This window comes from Sceloporus occidentalis, unplaced genomic scaffold (assembly GCF_023333645.1).
Source record: "Sceloporus occidentalis isolate IW3139 unplaced genomic scaffold, rSceOcc1.0.p SCAF_90, whole genome shotgun sequence".
Classification (NCBI taxonomy): Eukaryota; Metazoa; Chordata; class Lepidosauria; order Squamata; family Phrynosomatidae; genus Sceloporus; species Sceloporus occidentalis.
In genome coordinates, this window is record NW_028317070.1 from 2,017,782 (window position 1) to 2,032,012 (window position 14,231).

The 14,231-nt window shown below is 38.5% G+C and overlaps 1 protein-coding gene across 1 annotated transcript in view; it reads right to left on the reverse strand.

Moving 5' to 3' along the window:
* LOC149284592 (autophagy protein 5-like) overlaps positions 1-14,231 on the reverse strand; it is a 66,817-nt gene that overhangs the window by 39,077 nt on the left and 13,509 nt on the right. The window contains exon 5 of the mRNA XM_089496475.1: positions 1,517-1,611. Coding sequence (XP_089352601.1) covers positions 1,517-1,611 — 95 coding nt within the window. The remainder of the gene's footprint in view (positions 1-1,516; positions 1,612-14,231) is intronic.

Below are 14,231 nucleotides of genomic sequence, written 5' to 3' on the forward strand. Positions count from 1 at the left end.
ATTCTCCCACTGCTCCCCAAGGGGGTAGAGAGAGAGAGAACATGAGAAGTAGTAGATGCAGAGAAACCGCTATTGCCATAGACTAGACCATAGACAGGACTGGCTTGGAGCTCACAACCCCAACATCTGTCACGGGCAGAAAGCTGCTGTTAATCTTTCCTAGACAACAATTCTCTCACCATCCTAGCCAGCATGGGAAATAATTGGAATCTGAATAGTATAACACACCAACCGAAATAATCAGGTACGCTTTATTAAATTTCAGTTGTGTCACGCAATAAGCATATAAGTTCAGGGGCACTATACAGGTGATGGTTATATAAACACAATCCAATGTTACCATGCCATGACAAACAATAAAACAAAAATATATTAAACACGCTAATGTTGACTAATGGCAAAAAAAAAAAAGTCAACAAAGGTGTGCTATAGATCTGTTCAGATAAACCTTTGCCAACAGATTGCATATTAGATACACACGTGATTTTAAAGCCTCTGGATCACTGCAATGTTGTTACATGTCGAAGTCACATAGCTGCATTCGGTATAATGTTATGGGTACAAATAAGTGCCATACAATCTTAGTTGACGTGCAGACTTACAAACATTACACAGGAATGTGTCAGAAATAACAGATTTTGCTTGTTGATATGAGTTTTTGAAATGTCAAGAAACTATTTTAAAAGGAACATTTTTAAGGCTCAAGAGCAGCTCACATAGAATAATACTTATTGTATTAAAGAATTGACAGCAGTCAATCCCTAGCACAAGAAAACATTATGAAATGCTAGATTGCAGACCTAAAAATTCAGTTTGCCGGCTGATTTACATAGCTCACACTATGATAACTGTGATTTCCGCTCCCAATTAATCATTAGTTTCACTATGACTAAATATCCTTTTATTAAGGGCTACTGCAATGCAAGTAGATGATAGATAGAAAGACTGACAGATAAATAGTGTTGATGTTCCATGAAATGTTCTTCAAGCTTGACAGGCTTATCACACAGCCAACTTTATACCTTCAATTTTAGTCCATAATCAGAATCGGTGGACAAACTAGTTGTAAAGAAGTTCCAAAAAGATTAATAAACAATTATTTTTTGATTTAACATTAAAAAAAAACTAATTTTGGACAGATGTGGAGCGTTACCTTGCAGAGAACATGGTTGAGTGGTGACTTCACAGCCTTTATGATATTCGGCAGACCCAATGTCTGAATTTAGGATTTTGTTAGATTTTCTCATTACTTAATTACCAGACCTTATTATGTAATTAAATAGGGTTTAATAATCAATCTGGTGGTGAGAAGCAGCGGTAGGAGGGTTTAATTCTATATGTACGCCTTAGGTCCTTGTGTAATTATGGCTATACCCTACCAAACACACCAGGGTAGTGATGCTTTTAGACAAAAAAAACATATACATGAAGTGGCACTGCCAAGCAAGAATTATTTTACGATGACAAGAATCTAACAATGCACATAAAGGTTTCGCAATTTCAAAGGTTTCCTTACCTGATATATCCGAAACGGGATATAACGAAACCCTCCTTCTTCTGGGGCATATTCCATGAGTTTTCGATTTATAGCCCAAAACTGGTCAAATTTATCTAGAATTGAATAAAATACAAAATGCATATATTAATAAAGACATTCTGATAAATTATTGTACATACGACTATAGCGCTAGTACATAGTTGATTACAGCTCTGTTATTTTAGCCAATCTTTACTAGAAAAACACTGACTCCTTATCATGCTGCCTTGTGGCAACCAATAGAATGGTTTAGTCTTAATCACCCAGTCCAATACTCTAATGAAAGTCTACAGAAGAACACACTTCATTAGCATTGCTATAAAGTATCAGCTTAAGTGTGATGTTTGAGTGGGGAAAGCCCCCCCAATTATCATGACAATGGTTGTCCAGATTCTCCACATGTGAAGATGAAGCACATTTGCTGGAACCAAACTAGGTAAAACCAGATTTTGTCAGTCTTAACCTACATTACTGTATACAGCACAGTATTTATGCTCAAGGAGAATTTTTTTTTTTCCATGGGACTTCCTCTTTAATTAAAAACATAACATTTTTATTGCTAACTGTATTTTTGATTAGTTCAGATGCATAGGGCTAGTTCTCATTCTTTAATTTCTCTCTTTCTGTGATTATGTAAGTATTCAAACAAGTACTTTCAGCATAGTTTCACACTAGTAACAACGTATCTTATAATCTTATAATAATAGTAACAAGACCTTTCTATAAGAGATACACTGTATGACCAAAACTATGAGACCACCCCTCCGAATTATTGAGTGTAGGTGCTTCAGTCACACCTACACTGTCCTCTGTGGCATCACTTGCTACATAGTTCTAGATTGCCTCTGGAAGCAATTTAGCATAAAACACTTTCGCCGGGAAACATGCGCTCTGGAGTGATGAAGCTTGCTTCGACATCTGGAGGTGTGATGGAAGAACCTAGGTTTGGTAGATGCAAGGAGAACACTACTGGAATGCATAGTGCCTACTGTAAAGTTTAATGGAAGAGGGATAATGGTCTGGAGCTACAGCATACAAAACCATTGTAGTCTTCCAAATTTGTGGCACGGGATTTGGGAAGGACCTATCCTGTTCCAGCTTGACTGGGCAACTAAGCAAGAGTTGATAAGCTTGATGTGGCCTGCACAGAGCCCTGACCTTACCCCGGTGAACACCTCTGAGATGAAAGCCAAATGCGAACCAGACGTTCTCATCCAACATCAGCGCCTGACCTCACAGGTTCACACATTAAAGATACGGGCATTCGTCCTGATTTTCCTTTCTGTACCCCATATACTTAAAAACGCAACAAACATTCATTTACCCTAAAGATACGCGCAATTATTTGTAAGTAAGGGAGAATTTGGAAGGCGGTGATCAAAATATGGTTTCATTTGAAATCCCTGTTATGCAACTAACAAAGACAATACTTTTCAAGGTTAAAGTCCAACTGAGATGAACTCTCCAACGAGAAAAAAATGTAGAAGAAAATCACAAAAATGTAAACTATTGTTAAATACCAAGCATGGTACCTTTTGGTAATACATGCAAGAACTGATTGATCCAAGGCTAGTATGACTGAAAGGACCATGAATGTTTTCATTAACTACAAAAAATGCAAGAAATCAAGCAAAGGAAATTAACTAAAATAGTAAAAAAAATATGCTGAATAATTGTTAACGCTAATGAAGTGCCAAGGGTAGAAATGTCAATGTGATCCTGTTACATAGAGGGATAGCAAACACCACCTGAAAACTATATACCAAAGACCCAATGCTAAACTACATAGCGTGAAACGAAATTATTAGTATTAATCCATATGGCAATCGAGTCCAGAAACCTGAAGTTCACTTGGACAACACATATTTGCATTTAAATATCACATGAACATCAAAATCAAAGTAGGAACAGAAATTGACAGGATGGTTAGGTGATGCCAGCCTGATTCCAGCGTGCGCTTGATTTTTTGGTACAGAACCCGTACAACTCATTTCTCTCCTAGAGAAAGAAAAAACCACCAGCAGTGAAAGTGTCTGTATTCACAATAATCACACAATAGCGTTACACGTTTTAGGAAGTCACCTTAATGCATTTTAGGCAGAGGCGCAAGCGCACATGGAGGGCCCGAGAAATAAAACGATCTCCAATCAGAAAGCTTTTTACGTTTTCAGAATGAAAATAAATCGCTGGCTGTATGACATCATTAGGCACACTAAACATTCATTTGGTCTCCTTTAATGTGCAGAAGGACAAATGCCACATTTGGCTCCTGCCTTTTAAACAAAATCCGTAAATGTCCTCCCCCCAACACACAAAAGGCAACCGCATCAAAAGCAGATTGTGTAAATATAAAACTATGGCTGCATTTCTGGTTGTCTCTACTCAAGATATTTTCCACATTAGAACATCTTGATTTCTGAAAACACAAAGTAAAAGGTAATTTGACTATCATTTAAAAGCTCTAGGATATTTCTTTTCATAACTCCCACAATATATATATATATTTTTATTTTTTTTACCAGATCTGCCAATGTGATGAAATAAAACCATCTAAAGTGCTCTAGATTTTGAACAACAACTTGGTGGAAGGTTTCCAAAGAAAACTAGGAGTTGGTGAAAAAGGCCAGCGCGATAATTGAATGGCTGATGCCTGCATATACAATCACAAAGAGACATGCTTCTTGACTATATGGTTTATTGAGGGGGTAGAGATTTTTAATAAACTGATGTTTTTAAAGGGAAACTGACATTTTAGAACTACTGATCGCATGCGCTTTGTTTCGCAGTCTGCGTAATTGTGTCAGAGATCTAGAGTTGGCCAATCAACAGAAGCCAGCAACTTAACAATGGGGCAGAGATAACTTAATGGAAATGAATGATCAATCAGAGCCTATAAGTATATGAACCTAACTTAGCTGCTCTCATGGTATATAATGTAGCTCATGACAATACATATATGAGACAGCATTTGCACAAAAGGTTAAAGAACAGGTGAACTACAACAGTGAACTCAATTGGGGATGGAAAATTATACAGCAAAGAAAAAAAAACACACCGCAGATTAAAAGAACTGACAAGAAACAGGGCTAATAGTAATGAAAGAAAACTATTGTTTAAGAAAAAAGGCTGTACTGCGTTGAGTTAACAGCAGTCTCCAAGCCCACGATGATATGAAGCAATTAAAAAAACTACCTGGGACTTCTGAAATTGGCATCGCCCATGACCACAAACAAGCATAAAGGTGTATTTGAAAAAACAAAAACTCAACTGATGTTACATTTTCCCACCCATCGCAAACCACATGAAGAGCTCAAACAGCTATTGTTTTATATGGACCCAATCCAGTTGCAGTAGTAGTGATTTTAAAATCGATGTTGTGTAGGATACGAGACAATAACTCTCTCTGTGTTACAACAAAACACACTGCAGGCAATAAGACATTACAAACTCAGCAGATGTTCTACAATAAGCTGGCTGCACTATAGGTTATTGTGAAACATGCTAATCAGTGTTAGAAGGCAACATGTCATTACTGAACTACAGGGTAGGGAGCTTTTTTGTGGTTTATTAAAGAGTCTACTTATCCTACAGCAGTAACAAATTCCATCCAGCCTAATAGTTCTGGTACATTCGAAATAAATGTACGACTTTAATGAAAAGAGGGCATAAGTTAACATTTCAAAACGTTTGCACTTTTCCAGACTCCATCTTAAACCGATCCTGCATTGTTATTGGTGCTTTTTCATAACAGGGCAGGCCAATCCCCATCCAGCACTGGAGCGATGTAGCGGTCAAGTTGAAGAGATGCCCCAGCCACCATAAGCAGTTTAATGCATTAGATAGCTAAGGTGTCTAACAAGGTGTCCCCATGCAAATGCCCCCAACCCAACAAGTTTCCATGCACTCCAACTGGACTTCAATGTATGTTCTTTCTTGCCACCAACTTCAATCAGCCAATAATGGTCACCAGACATCAGGACACAGCTGCAACTTCTCCCTGAGCTTGGTACATATTTTCCAACATTGACATCCACATTTAAATGTCTTAAGGGGGTTACCTTATACATTTCAGGAAACTATGGTAAGGTTGTGCACTAAAAGTGATATACAGTATAAACCATGTAGTCAGTACTAACATTTAACAGTGAACAAAATAAGCAACCAAAACACAAGCAGTAGAAACTACTTTATTTCAGATGAAAACATTATATACATGTTCCCAATAACATTGCTTTCCTCCTATAAGAAGGCTGGTCACATGTTACGGATATAAGTCTATTTTCGGTTTACTCGAGACACCGTGCCAAGAGAAACCCGTGTTCTGTTATGTACAGAAGATACATGTTACTAATAAATGGGCCCAATTTAATGATCTGTGTAGATACTATAGTTTTGGGGGGGGGTCGGGGGATGTTGTTAGGTGGGAGAATGTGTTCTAATTGTTACCCACTAGTCGGGAAGTCAACTCGCAGGCACATAAGGAACAAGCGGAAATCACTCAACCTTGTGTACACATTTAACGAACATAAAACTTAGAATTTCTTCAAAACAAATACTATTTTCAAGTAACAATCACCGCTTGTCTTTGCAGATCAAAGCGAAGCTCCACGCAAGCCAACTCAGATCAAAGTGATCTCATAAAAATGGGTCAAGATCTCCTTGATACAAACGCATCCAAGACAAATACAACACCTTTACACATACAATGCAACACATGATATTGATCTGTTTTGCACACATCTACATTAATATCATGTAAATAATAATAAAAATTGCAAAAAGGACATTTGAATTAGTAGTAGAATAAATCTATTGTACGAATCTATTGTTAGAAAATCCAACTAAAAAGTATAAGTTTAACATGTTTCCATTACCTTTCATGGTAGCATTTTTTTTTTTATGGATGCTGTCCAGTTTTTACCCTGATAATTCGATTTTAGAAATGTACCTGAATTACAAACCATGCGTTATTCACCGTTTAAACCAAATCAAGGTTAAGACTGATCACTGAATCAAACCAATTCTTTCTGTAGCAACATGTCCTGCAGTCACAAGCCACAACGCAGGGCTTCTGAGCGTCCGCGTGTAGAGGGGGCTCGCGATGCATTTCCCCTTCATCCAGAAGGATGGCGGCACACGCGCGCTCACCACACCCCCCCTCTTATACTCTGCATCCATGGCGACAGAGGGACGTTCACAGAGTGACATCAGAGGCTGGGGGCGGGACGTGGGAGCGCGGTAAGTTTAAAACCGAGCACGGACTCTCATTCAGTGCTCGGTTGTCGTGTCAGCCTGATGCTCAGTGCCTGCAGCAGGATACATTGAGCCAGTGCCTTATCGCCTAAGTGAATCCTGCAATTCTGTTCCTGTTACCATATGGACTTTGCCTGTTCCAGTGCCTTATTGCCTATGCAAGGCTACACATTTCTGTTCCTGTCACTATATGGACTTTGCCTGCTCCAGTACCTTATTGTCTAAGTGAAGCTCAGCATTTCTGTTTGGTTTCGCTTGCTGATTAAAGTCTGATCGCTATCAATCTCCAGCTGTGCCTGTCCTGTTTCTCGTCCGCTGACACATGCATGCTGGGTTCCTTACCTGATACCTATGTTACACCTGCTCTGTACCAACATGTCCATTTATTGGAATAAGCAGCACTATGAATCACATATACAATTAGAATTACAATTTATTGTGTTAGATGGGGGGAAAGGGCATTGGCACATGAGTTTGTAGGAGTCCTTAAAGAAGTGGGTCTTGAGGGATTTTTTTGAAGGACCATGGGCAGGGGTAAAAGACAGATAGGCAGGGAAAGGGCATTCCAGAGGATGGGGGCAGCCCTTGAGAAATATTGCAAGCGTGCATGCGAACTGGAAATCTTAGTACAGGTGAGATGGAGATTATCAGATAAGTGGAGAGACCGGATAGGAGTGTTTTGGAGATGAAGGAAGAGATGTTAGTAGGGGAACGGCTATGAAGAGCTTTGAAAGTAAGAGTGAGGATTTTGAAATGAATCATGATGCACACAGGCAGTCATTGAAGAGACTGACAGAGGAGCGAGGTGTTAGTAAAGTGAGGAAGATAAGTCCAGAAAAAACGTTCACGATGGATTGCAGAGGGGCAAGATGGGTATGAGGGAGACCAGCTAAGACAGGGTTACAATAACCAAGGTGGGAGATGAGGGCATGGACAAGGGCCTTAGTGGCAGCTTATGTTAGGAAGGGACAAATACAGGCAATGCTGTTAGAAGATGGAGTCGTCTTTTTTTTTTTGTTGAGACAGACTGGACGTGGGGGTAAATGAGACGTCAAGAGTTAAGGGTGACACCAAGGCAGCATTGGAGGGAGGAAAGATAAGAAGTCCAGTTTTGGAGAGATTGAGATTTAGGAATTGTGCAGACATCCAGTAAGAGATAGCGGTAATGCAGTTAGTTGCACAATCTAAGAAGGAGAGAGAGAGATACGGAGAGATAGGTAGATCTGGTTGTCATTGTCATACAAGTAGTATTAAAAGCCAAAGGGTGAGAGTAGTATGCCAAGTGAGTGTAAGATGAGAACAGAAGGGACCCTAGACAGGTGTGACCCAGGACCAAGCAGTGTCACAGAGACCAAGACACTAAGGCATAGTGGGTTATATTTAGTAAGAAGCAAAAAAAAAAAATCTGAGAATTAAATTGATTCATTTGAAGGTACTGAATAAGCACCAGATTACAGATTATTACAAAAACCAAAACCAAAAACCAGGCCTCAGATATAGGAAAACTACAGCAAAAGGACAAAATTAAATGAGGCTTTATGAAAATATGTATAAATGTTGGGTGGAAGAAAAGCAACGTTGTAAAAACAGATTTCTTAGGTAGTCCATGTACAGGTGTACCTTTATCTTCAGCTATCAAATTTCATGGCATTCTTCATTTTTTCTCTTAATAAATCCTTGGTGACAGCTGATACGATCTCAGTATCCCTGTGTTTTTAGAATTTTTAGAATTTATAACTTCTAGAACTTCTTCAAGGTTATTGACGTGTCGTAAACAAGCTATATCTGTATATTAAATGGATATAGGCCACATCTACAAAAAAAACCCCACACCTTTTGCAAATATATCTTCAAGGAAGGAGATGGCCTGTTTACACAAGATAAACTGTCCTTTTACTCCTTGTTGCATATATTTACACCGTACTTTCGCCTTAGTGTTTGGTTGTGGTTTTTTTGGGTTTCTTGTTTTTATAAAACCTAGTTTGGCAGATTCAAGTTTGTGCTGGGAGAGGATGTTTCTAGAGACAACCCATAGTTCACCCAGCAGAGGACAAAAAACTGCATGGGGGTTTTGTCATATACAGTTGGAAATTATGGTTTTGGACTATCCGTATGAATGGCATAAATTGTGTAGACTCATGAGAATGGTGTAAGTGAGTTATACTTTATTTCAGAGGTCCCAGAGTATTTCCAATCCCAATGGAAAACCAATAAAGCCCTTGTTTTTCATCGGACCAGAGCACAAAATTCCAACCATGTTATCATCGACACACCTGATCCTTCAAAATGTATTACTTAAATAGGGAGATTGAGTTGTTAGACACTGGGGTATCCAGTTGCTTAGTCCAACCGCACATTTTGTTTTACAAAACTATCATCAACTGTGGTGTTACTGTTACTGAAAATAACCTGCTGGTGCATACACACAAAATAACGTTCTAAATAAGGTCCGTTCCATGTTTGAAATACTAACACACACTTCAGGACCGATAATCATTATCCAAAATATTATATGGAACTGTATCACAGACGAATCAGTATGTTTCTAGGACCTTGGCCACACGCTTATAATCAAAACGGTCAGTGAGACAACATAAAGAGAAACAGGTAGTGAGACTTAAGTAGAGATGGATAAAACTGTGCCAAGTAAATGGTTGGCCCCAACATAGAAATCCATGAAGTCTTTAAATTTTAAAGTGGCATTTGGAAATGGAGAAAGAAACATAACAGCTGGGTCCAGGTAAAACTGAGAATGGAGTAGGTTGGGAAAAAGGCTTGGGAGGACAAACCTAGATGTAATGTGGCAGGAGCAGTAGATACCATTGCAATAAGTTTCCCATGATCCATCTGCAGACCTTTACCCAAGGTAGGATGAGTTTTGGAATAGGAGAGTCTCATGTCATTAACAAAATGGCTAACAGAGCTGTTTGCAGAAATGTTAACGATTTCTATTTAAATTAAAGCATTCAAAGGTTTCATAGAGAAACAAAGCAGCAGATGTAAGTGCCGTGAGACAGTTATTGCAAATGGTACTTTCTTTTCATTTTCTTGCGGTCATGGACGGTGTTTCACTGGGACGTTAGAAAACGGTAAACATGAACTAAAATCTACCTCTGAAAAGCAAAAAAAACACTGAAAGGTACAGCTTGCTTCAGCAAAGTTGTTCTTGGTTTCACTATTGTTTCTTATTTCTCTTTTGCAAATAGCTGAGAGATCTAAATTAGCTTTTGAAAGCTATCAAAAGATGTTTCATAAGCTTTTCTGCAGCTTTCAGGACATTTAGACTTGATCATGATATTGCATGAAGTTAATCAGCATCACTCGGCCATATGACTGCTGTATGTATAACAACACCCAAAGCCCCTAATATGCAATAGACACCCTACCAGAATATCAAACGCGTAAAGGTACTTGTCACGCTCATATCAGCTTGCTTACAGATCCACTTTTTAGGTCCAAAGAAAAGGGAAAAATGTACCTGTTTATCAAAGACCATTTTTACATGAGCATGGATGTGGATGGGATACTCTAAAAGAGCCGCCCCTCTGCTCACATGGGGATAACAAGACACCCTGAAAACTTACGTAGTGTTAGTAAGTGTAACATTTGGTATTCTCCAAATCGCATAATCAAGGCGTTTTCTGCACACCTTTTATCAGTGAATTGTATTTATCCTAAGTGCAGACTAAGCCGCTCCCCTTTTAATGAAATTATAGCTTATGTCTCAGTATGCATGTAAATCCATTTTTGGCAGGCAAGAGGTTAAAATCACTAAAATGACTAGGCGTTTCAGCAGTATGTTTGTTGCACCTGGAACTCAGCTGTCATTCTGCAACAGAAAGATGGAGGTCACTACTTATCTGAGTCACAGTACCACAGTAGCCAAATATCATCTGAAGCCCACAAGTTTCCAATAGCAGCACCATGTTTCTCGGAACTCAAAAGCTGCCCTGTTTTAGCGTAATGATTTTCAGTAAGTTGGCTATGGTGTACGTAAAGGTCGCGGGGCTGGAAGGAGTAAATGTGACACATCCACGTGAAAGTGACTACATGTAAACAACTCCAACAGCTTCTCGTAGAAAGTTGCTGAATGTATCTGCAGAGGGAAAGACCTACTTATTCAAAGTTAATCGGCAAACCTGCGAGAAGTATCCTCTTCATAGGTTCTATCATCAAACCTTTATCATGATAGCATTATCTTACCTAAAGTTCTCTCCCTACAACCAGCAACTTAACAGGGAAGAGAGAAAAAGGAAAGAAAACCAGCATAAAATGCAGCATATCAGTTTTAATACTAGCCTTGAAGACGTATTGTACGTTTTGGTTGAATGATATATGGGTGTTTCAGGCCATTTCTCCATAGAGATTATTATATTATTTTTTTCAAGGACCGATAGAGCTTTCTTTTGATACAATTTTTAGATGTATATTTCGAAGTGGTCCCCAAACCAGTTCAGTTCAGCAAAATACCCCAAAATGCATATTGGTTTATAGTTTGGTTTATGTTTTTTTTTGTAAGTTACAGGGCACAAAATGGAAACACGCCCATTCCCTTTCTAAACTTGAATTTTTCAAACTTTATTTTGTGATGCCTATGTCTCATCTGGGACTGTTTAGCAGCCCACCAGCTCAACCCCCCCCTCCCCCAAAAAACAGTATATACCCAGGGTATTGCACTAGGAGCATTTGGACCAGTTGATCACCAATCCATAGTAAAACGAGCCTTAACATTAATTTTCATTAAACTTAGTAGGTACAAGAAAATTAGGTAGGCACACAGAAAATAAAGGGTTAAAGTTTAAATTAAAAAGATAGATTTTCACAAGTATGTCAGCCTTTTGCTTTTCTTGTGCATCTGCTTTTGTGGGCCACAGCTTCCATCGCCCTTATCATCATCTTGAGAGTTGTAATCCACAGAGAGTCATCATCAGTTTCCACAACAAAAATGTATATATATATTATTTATGCTTTGTGTGTACATTTTATTGATTTTATTTGCAGGGGGTGGCTGGCTGTGCCATAATGTCTGATCCCCTGCATTACAACAGGGATCAGATAGTCTTTTCAGTGTGTCAGCCAGCTGATCTAACTATAGATCAGCTTGCAAGCAGTTGGGCCACTTTTTTAACTTCTGGTTTATTTTTTTATTTTCTTTAACCCCTTCGTGGCAAAGGCTGATTTTACTTTTTGTACCCTTCGTGACAATGGCCGTTTTAACATTTCTGCGCTGCTCGTGTTTAGCTGTAATTTTCTTCTTTCCCGTTTACTGAACCCACACACATTAGATATTATTTGTTTCAGGACAAGAATGGCTTTCTTTAGATGACATTGTTTTGATTGTATCATATTATTTACTACTAAAAAAAGTATAAAATATGGTGAAAAATTTAGAAAAAAATGACTGTTTCTAACTTTTAGTTGAAAAATCTTTTACTCATAAAAGGTAATGAAAAATAGATTCTACTATTTGTCCTGACTTTAGAAATACCCAATGTTTTTATGTTTTTTTGCTTTTTTCTACACAATTTGGGGCAATAAGTACAGGTAGCGTTTTGCTATTTCAAAGCCATTTTTTCCAAATCTGGTAATTCTTCCCCCCATGTGCCATTTCGGGTATCTTTGAAGCCGGCCAATGCAATTTACCCCATCAAGTCATATATTTTTGAAAACTAGACAGCCCAGGGTATTCCAAATGCTAGTATTTTAACCCTTTCCAAGCACTAATTCTACCATCAGTCTTTGTCAAACTTTATGGTAGTATTTTTTTTTGCATTTGTTTTTTCACACACATTTTACTTCAGGTATGAAAAAACAGGTTCTGGTATATGTCACAATCATAAAACACCCCAATATGTGTTTAGCAACATCTCCTGAGTACAGCGATACCTCACATGAATGATTTTGCCTGGCTGTTCGGGGGCAAAAGGGCCACATTTGGGGCATGCGCATTTTTCAATGTTGAACTTTGCCATTTGGGGATCCACTGCCCATGCCCTATTTGGTACATCTTTGAGCCGGGCCATTTCAGTGTGCCCAATAAAGCCATATATTTTTGAAAACTAGACACCCCAGGGTATTTTAAATGCTGGTATTTTAACTCTTTGCATGCACACATTTTACCACCAGAATTTTTTCATAGTCTGCAGTAGTATTCTTTTGTGTGTATTTTTCCCCCACACACCTATGTTATGTATGAATTTACAGCTCCTGGTATATGCCGCTGTCACACGACACCCCAGGATGTGTTCAGCAACATATCCTGAGTACAGTGATACCCCACATGCATGGGTTTGTCATTTTTTGGGGGAACTAAAAGGCCACATTTGGTACGTGTGCATTTTTCTAATTGGAAATTAGATGTGTGGCCATCCTTCCCCCCGTATTAATTGGGACATTGTTGAACCCGGCCAATTCAATTTACCCCATCAAATCATACATGGGAATTTAATATGCCAGTATTTTAACTCTTTCCATGCGAGAATTGTTTTAAGCTAATATGCTAATTTTAGAACTTGCTCACAAAAATATATTTTTTATATATATATTTTATTTATTTTTTTGCCTTTTTAAAAAAAAAATTTAACTTTTTTTTTCAACTTGAAGGTTCCCCTGATAGTGACATCAGTGGGAAATTATTTTTACATTTTACTGTTTTTTTTTACTATTTTTTTCTAATTATTATTAATTTTATTTTATTTTTTAATTAATTTTTACTAATCACACTGTGATTAGAAAGCTGGGCTCCATTGACTTGCATGGTTGAATGCAGTACCTGTATTCAACCTGCAAGTGGAGCCAGAGTTCTCTAGAGGGTCTGGAGACCCTCTAGGGAACTTTTTCATCTTTATTGTTTTTTTTCTCCAGAGCGGTCACAGTCCATCCTGGGGTAAGTGTTTGGTGTCGCTGGATGCCTCCTGATCGAGGCATTCCAGCGACACCATTTAAGTTTAGGAGGTGATCGTTGATCGCCTCCTAAACGCTTTTAAAACGGGAGTCCGCCGCCATACAATGTATAGTGTATGTTGACGCCCCGGGGAGGGGCCAGAGATAGCCCCTAGTGCCGATCGTGGCGTTGCTGAATGCCTCGAGGTTGAGGCATTACAGCAACGCCGTTTGGGTGCAGAAAGCGAAAGTAGATCGCTTTCTGCACCCGTTTAAAGACGTGCCGGTCCTGGCATGTCAATTGTCGTAAACGACATGTTTTTCCATGACGTGCCCGGACCGGCAATTGTCATCAAGGGGTTAAATTAATACCGTATTTGCTCGATTATAAGACGACCCCCAAAATCTGAATATTAATTTATGAAAAAAAGAAAAAGCCTGAATATAAGACGACCCTATAGGAAAAGTTTTACCAGTAAATGTTAATTCATGTAAACTATGTGAACAATTTTTTTTTTATAAAAGCTATGATTGAGAAAAATATTTTGTTTTTATTTCC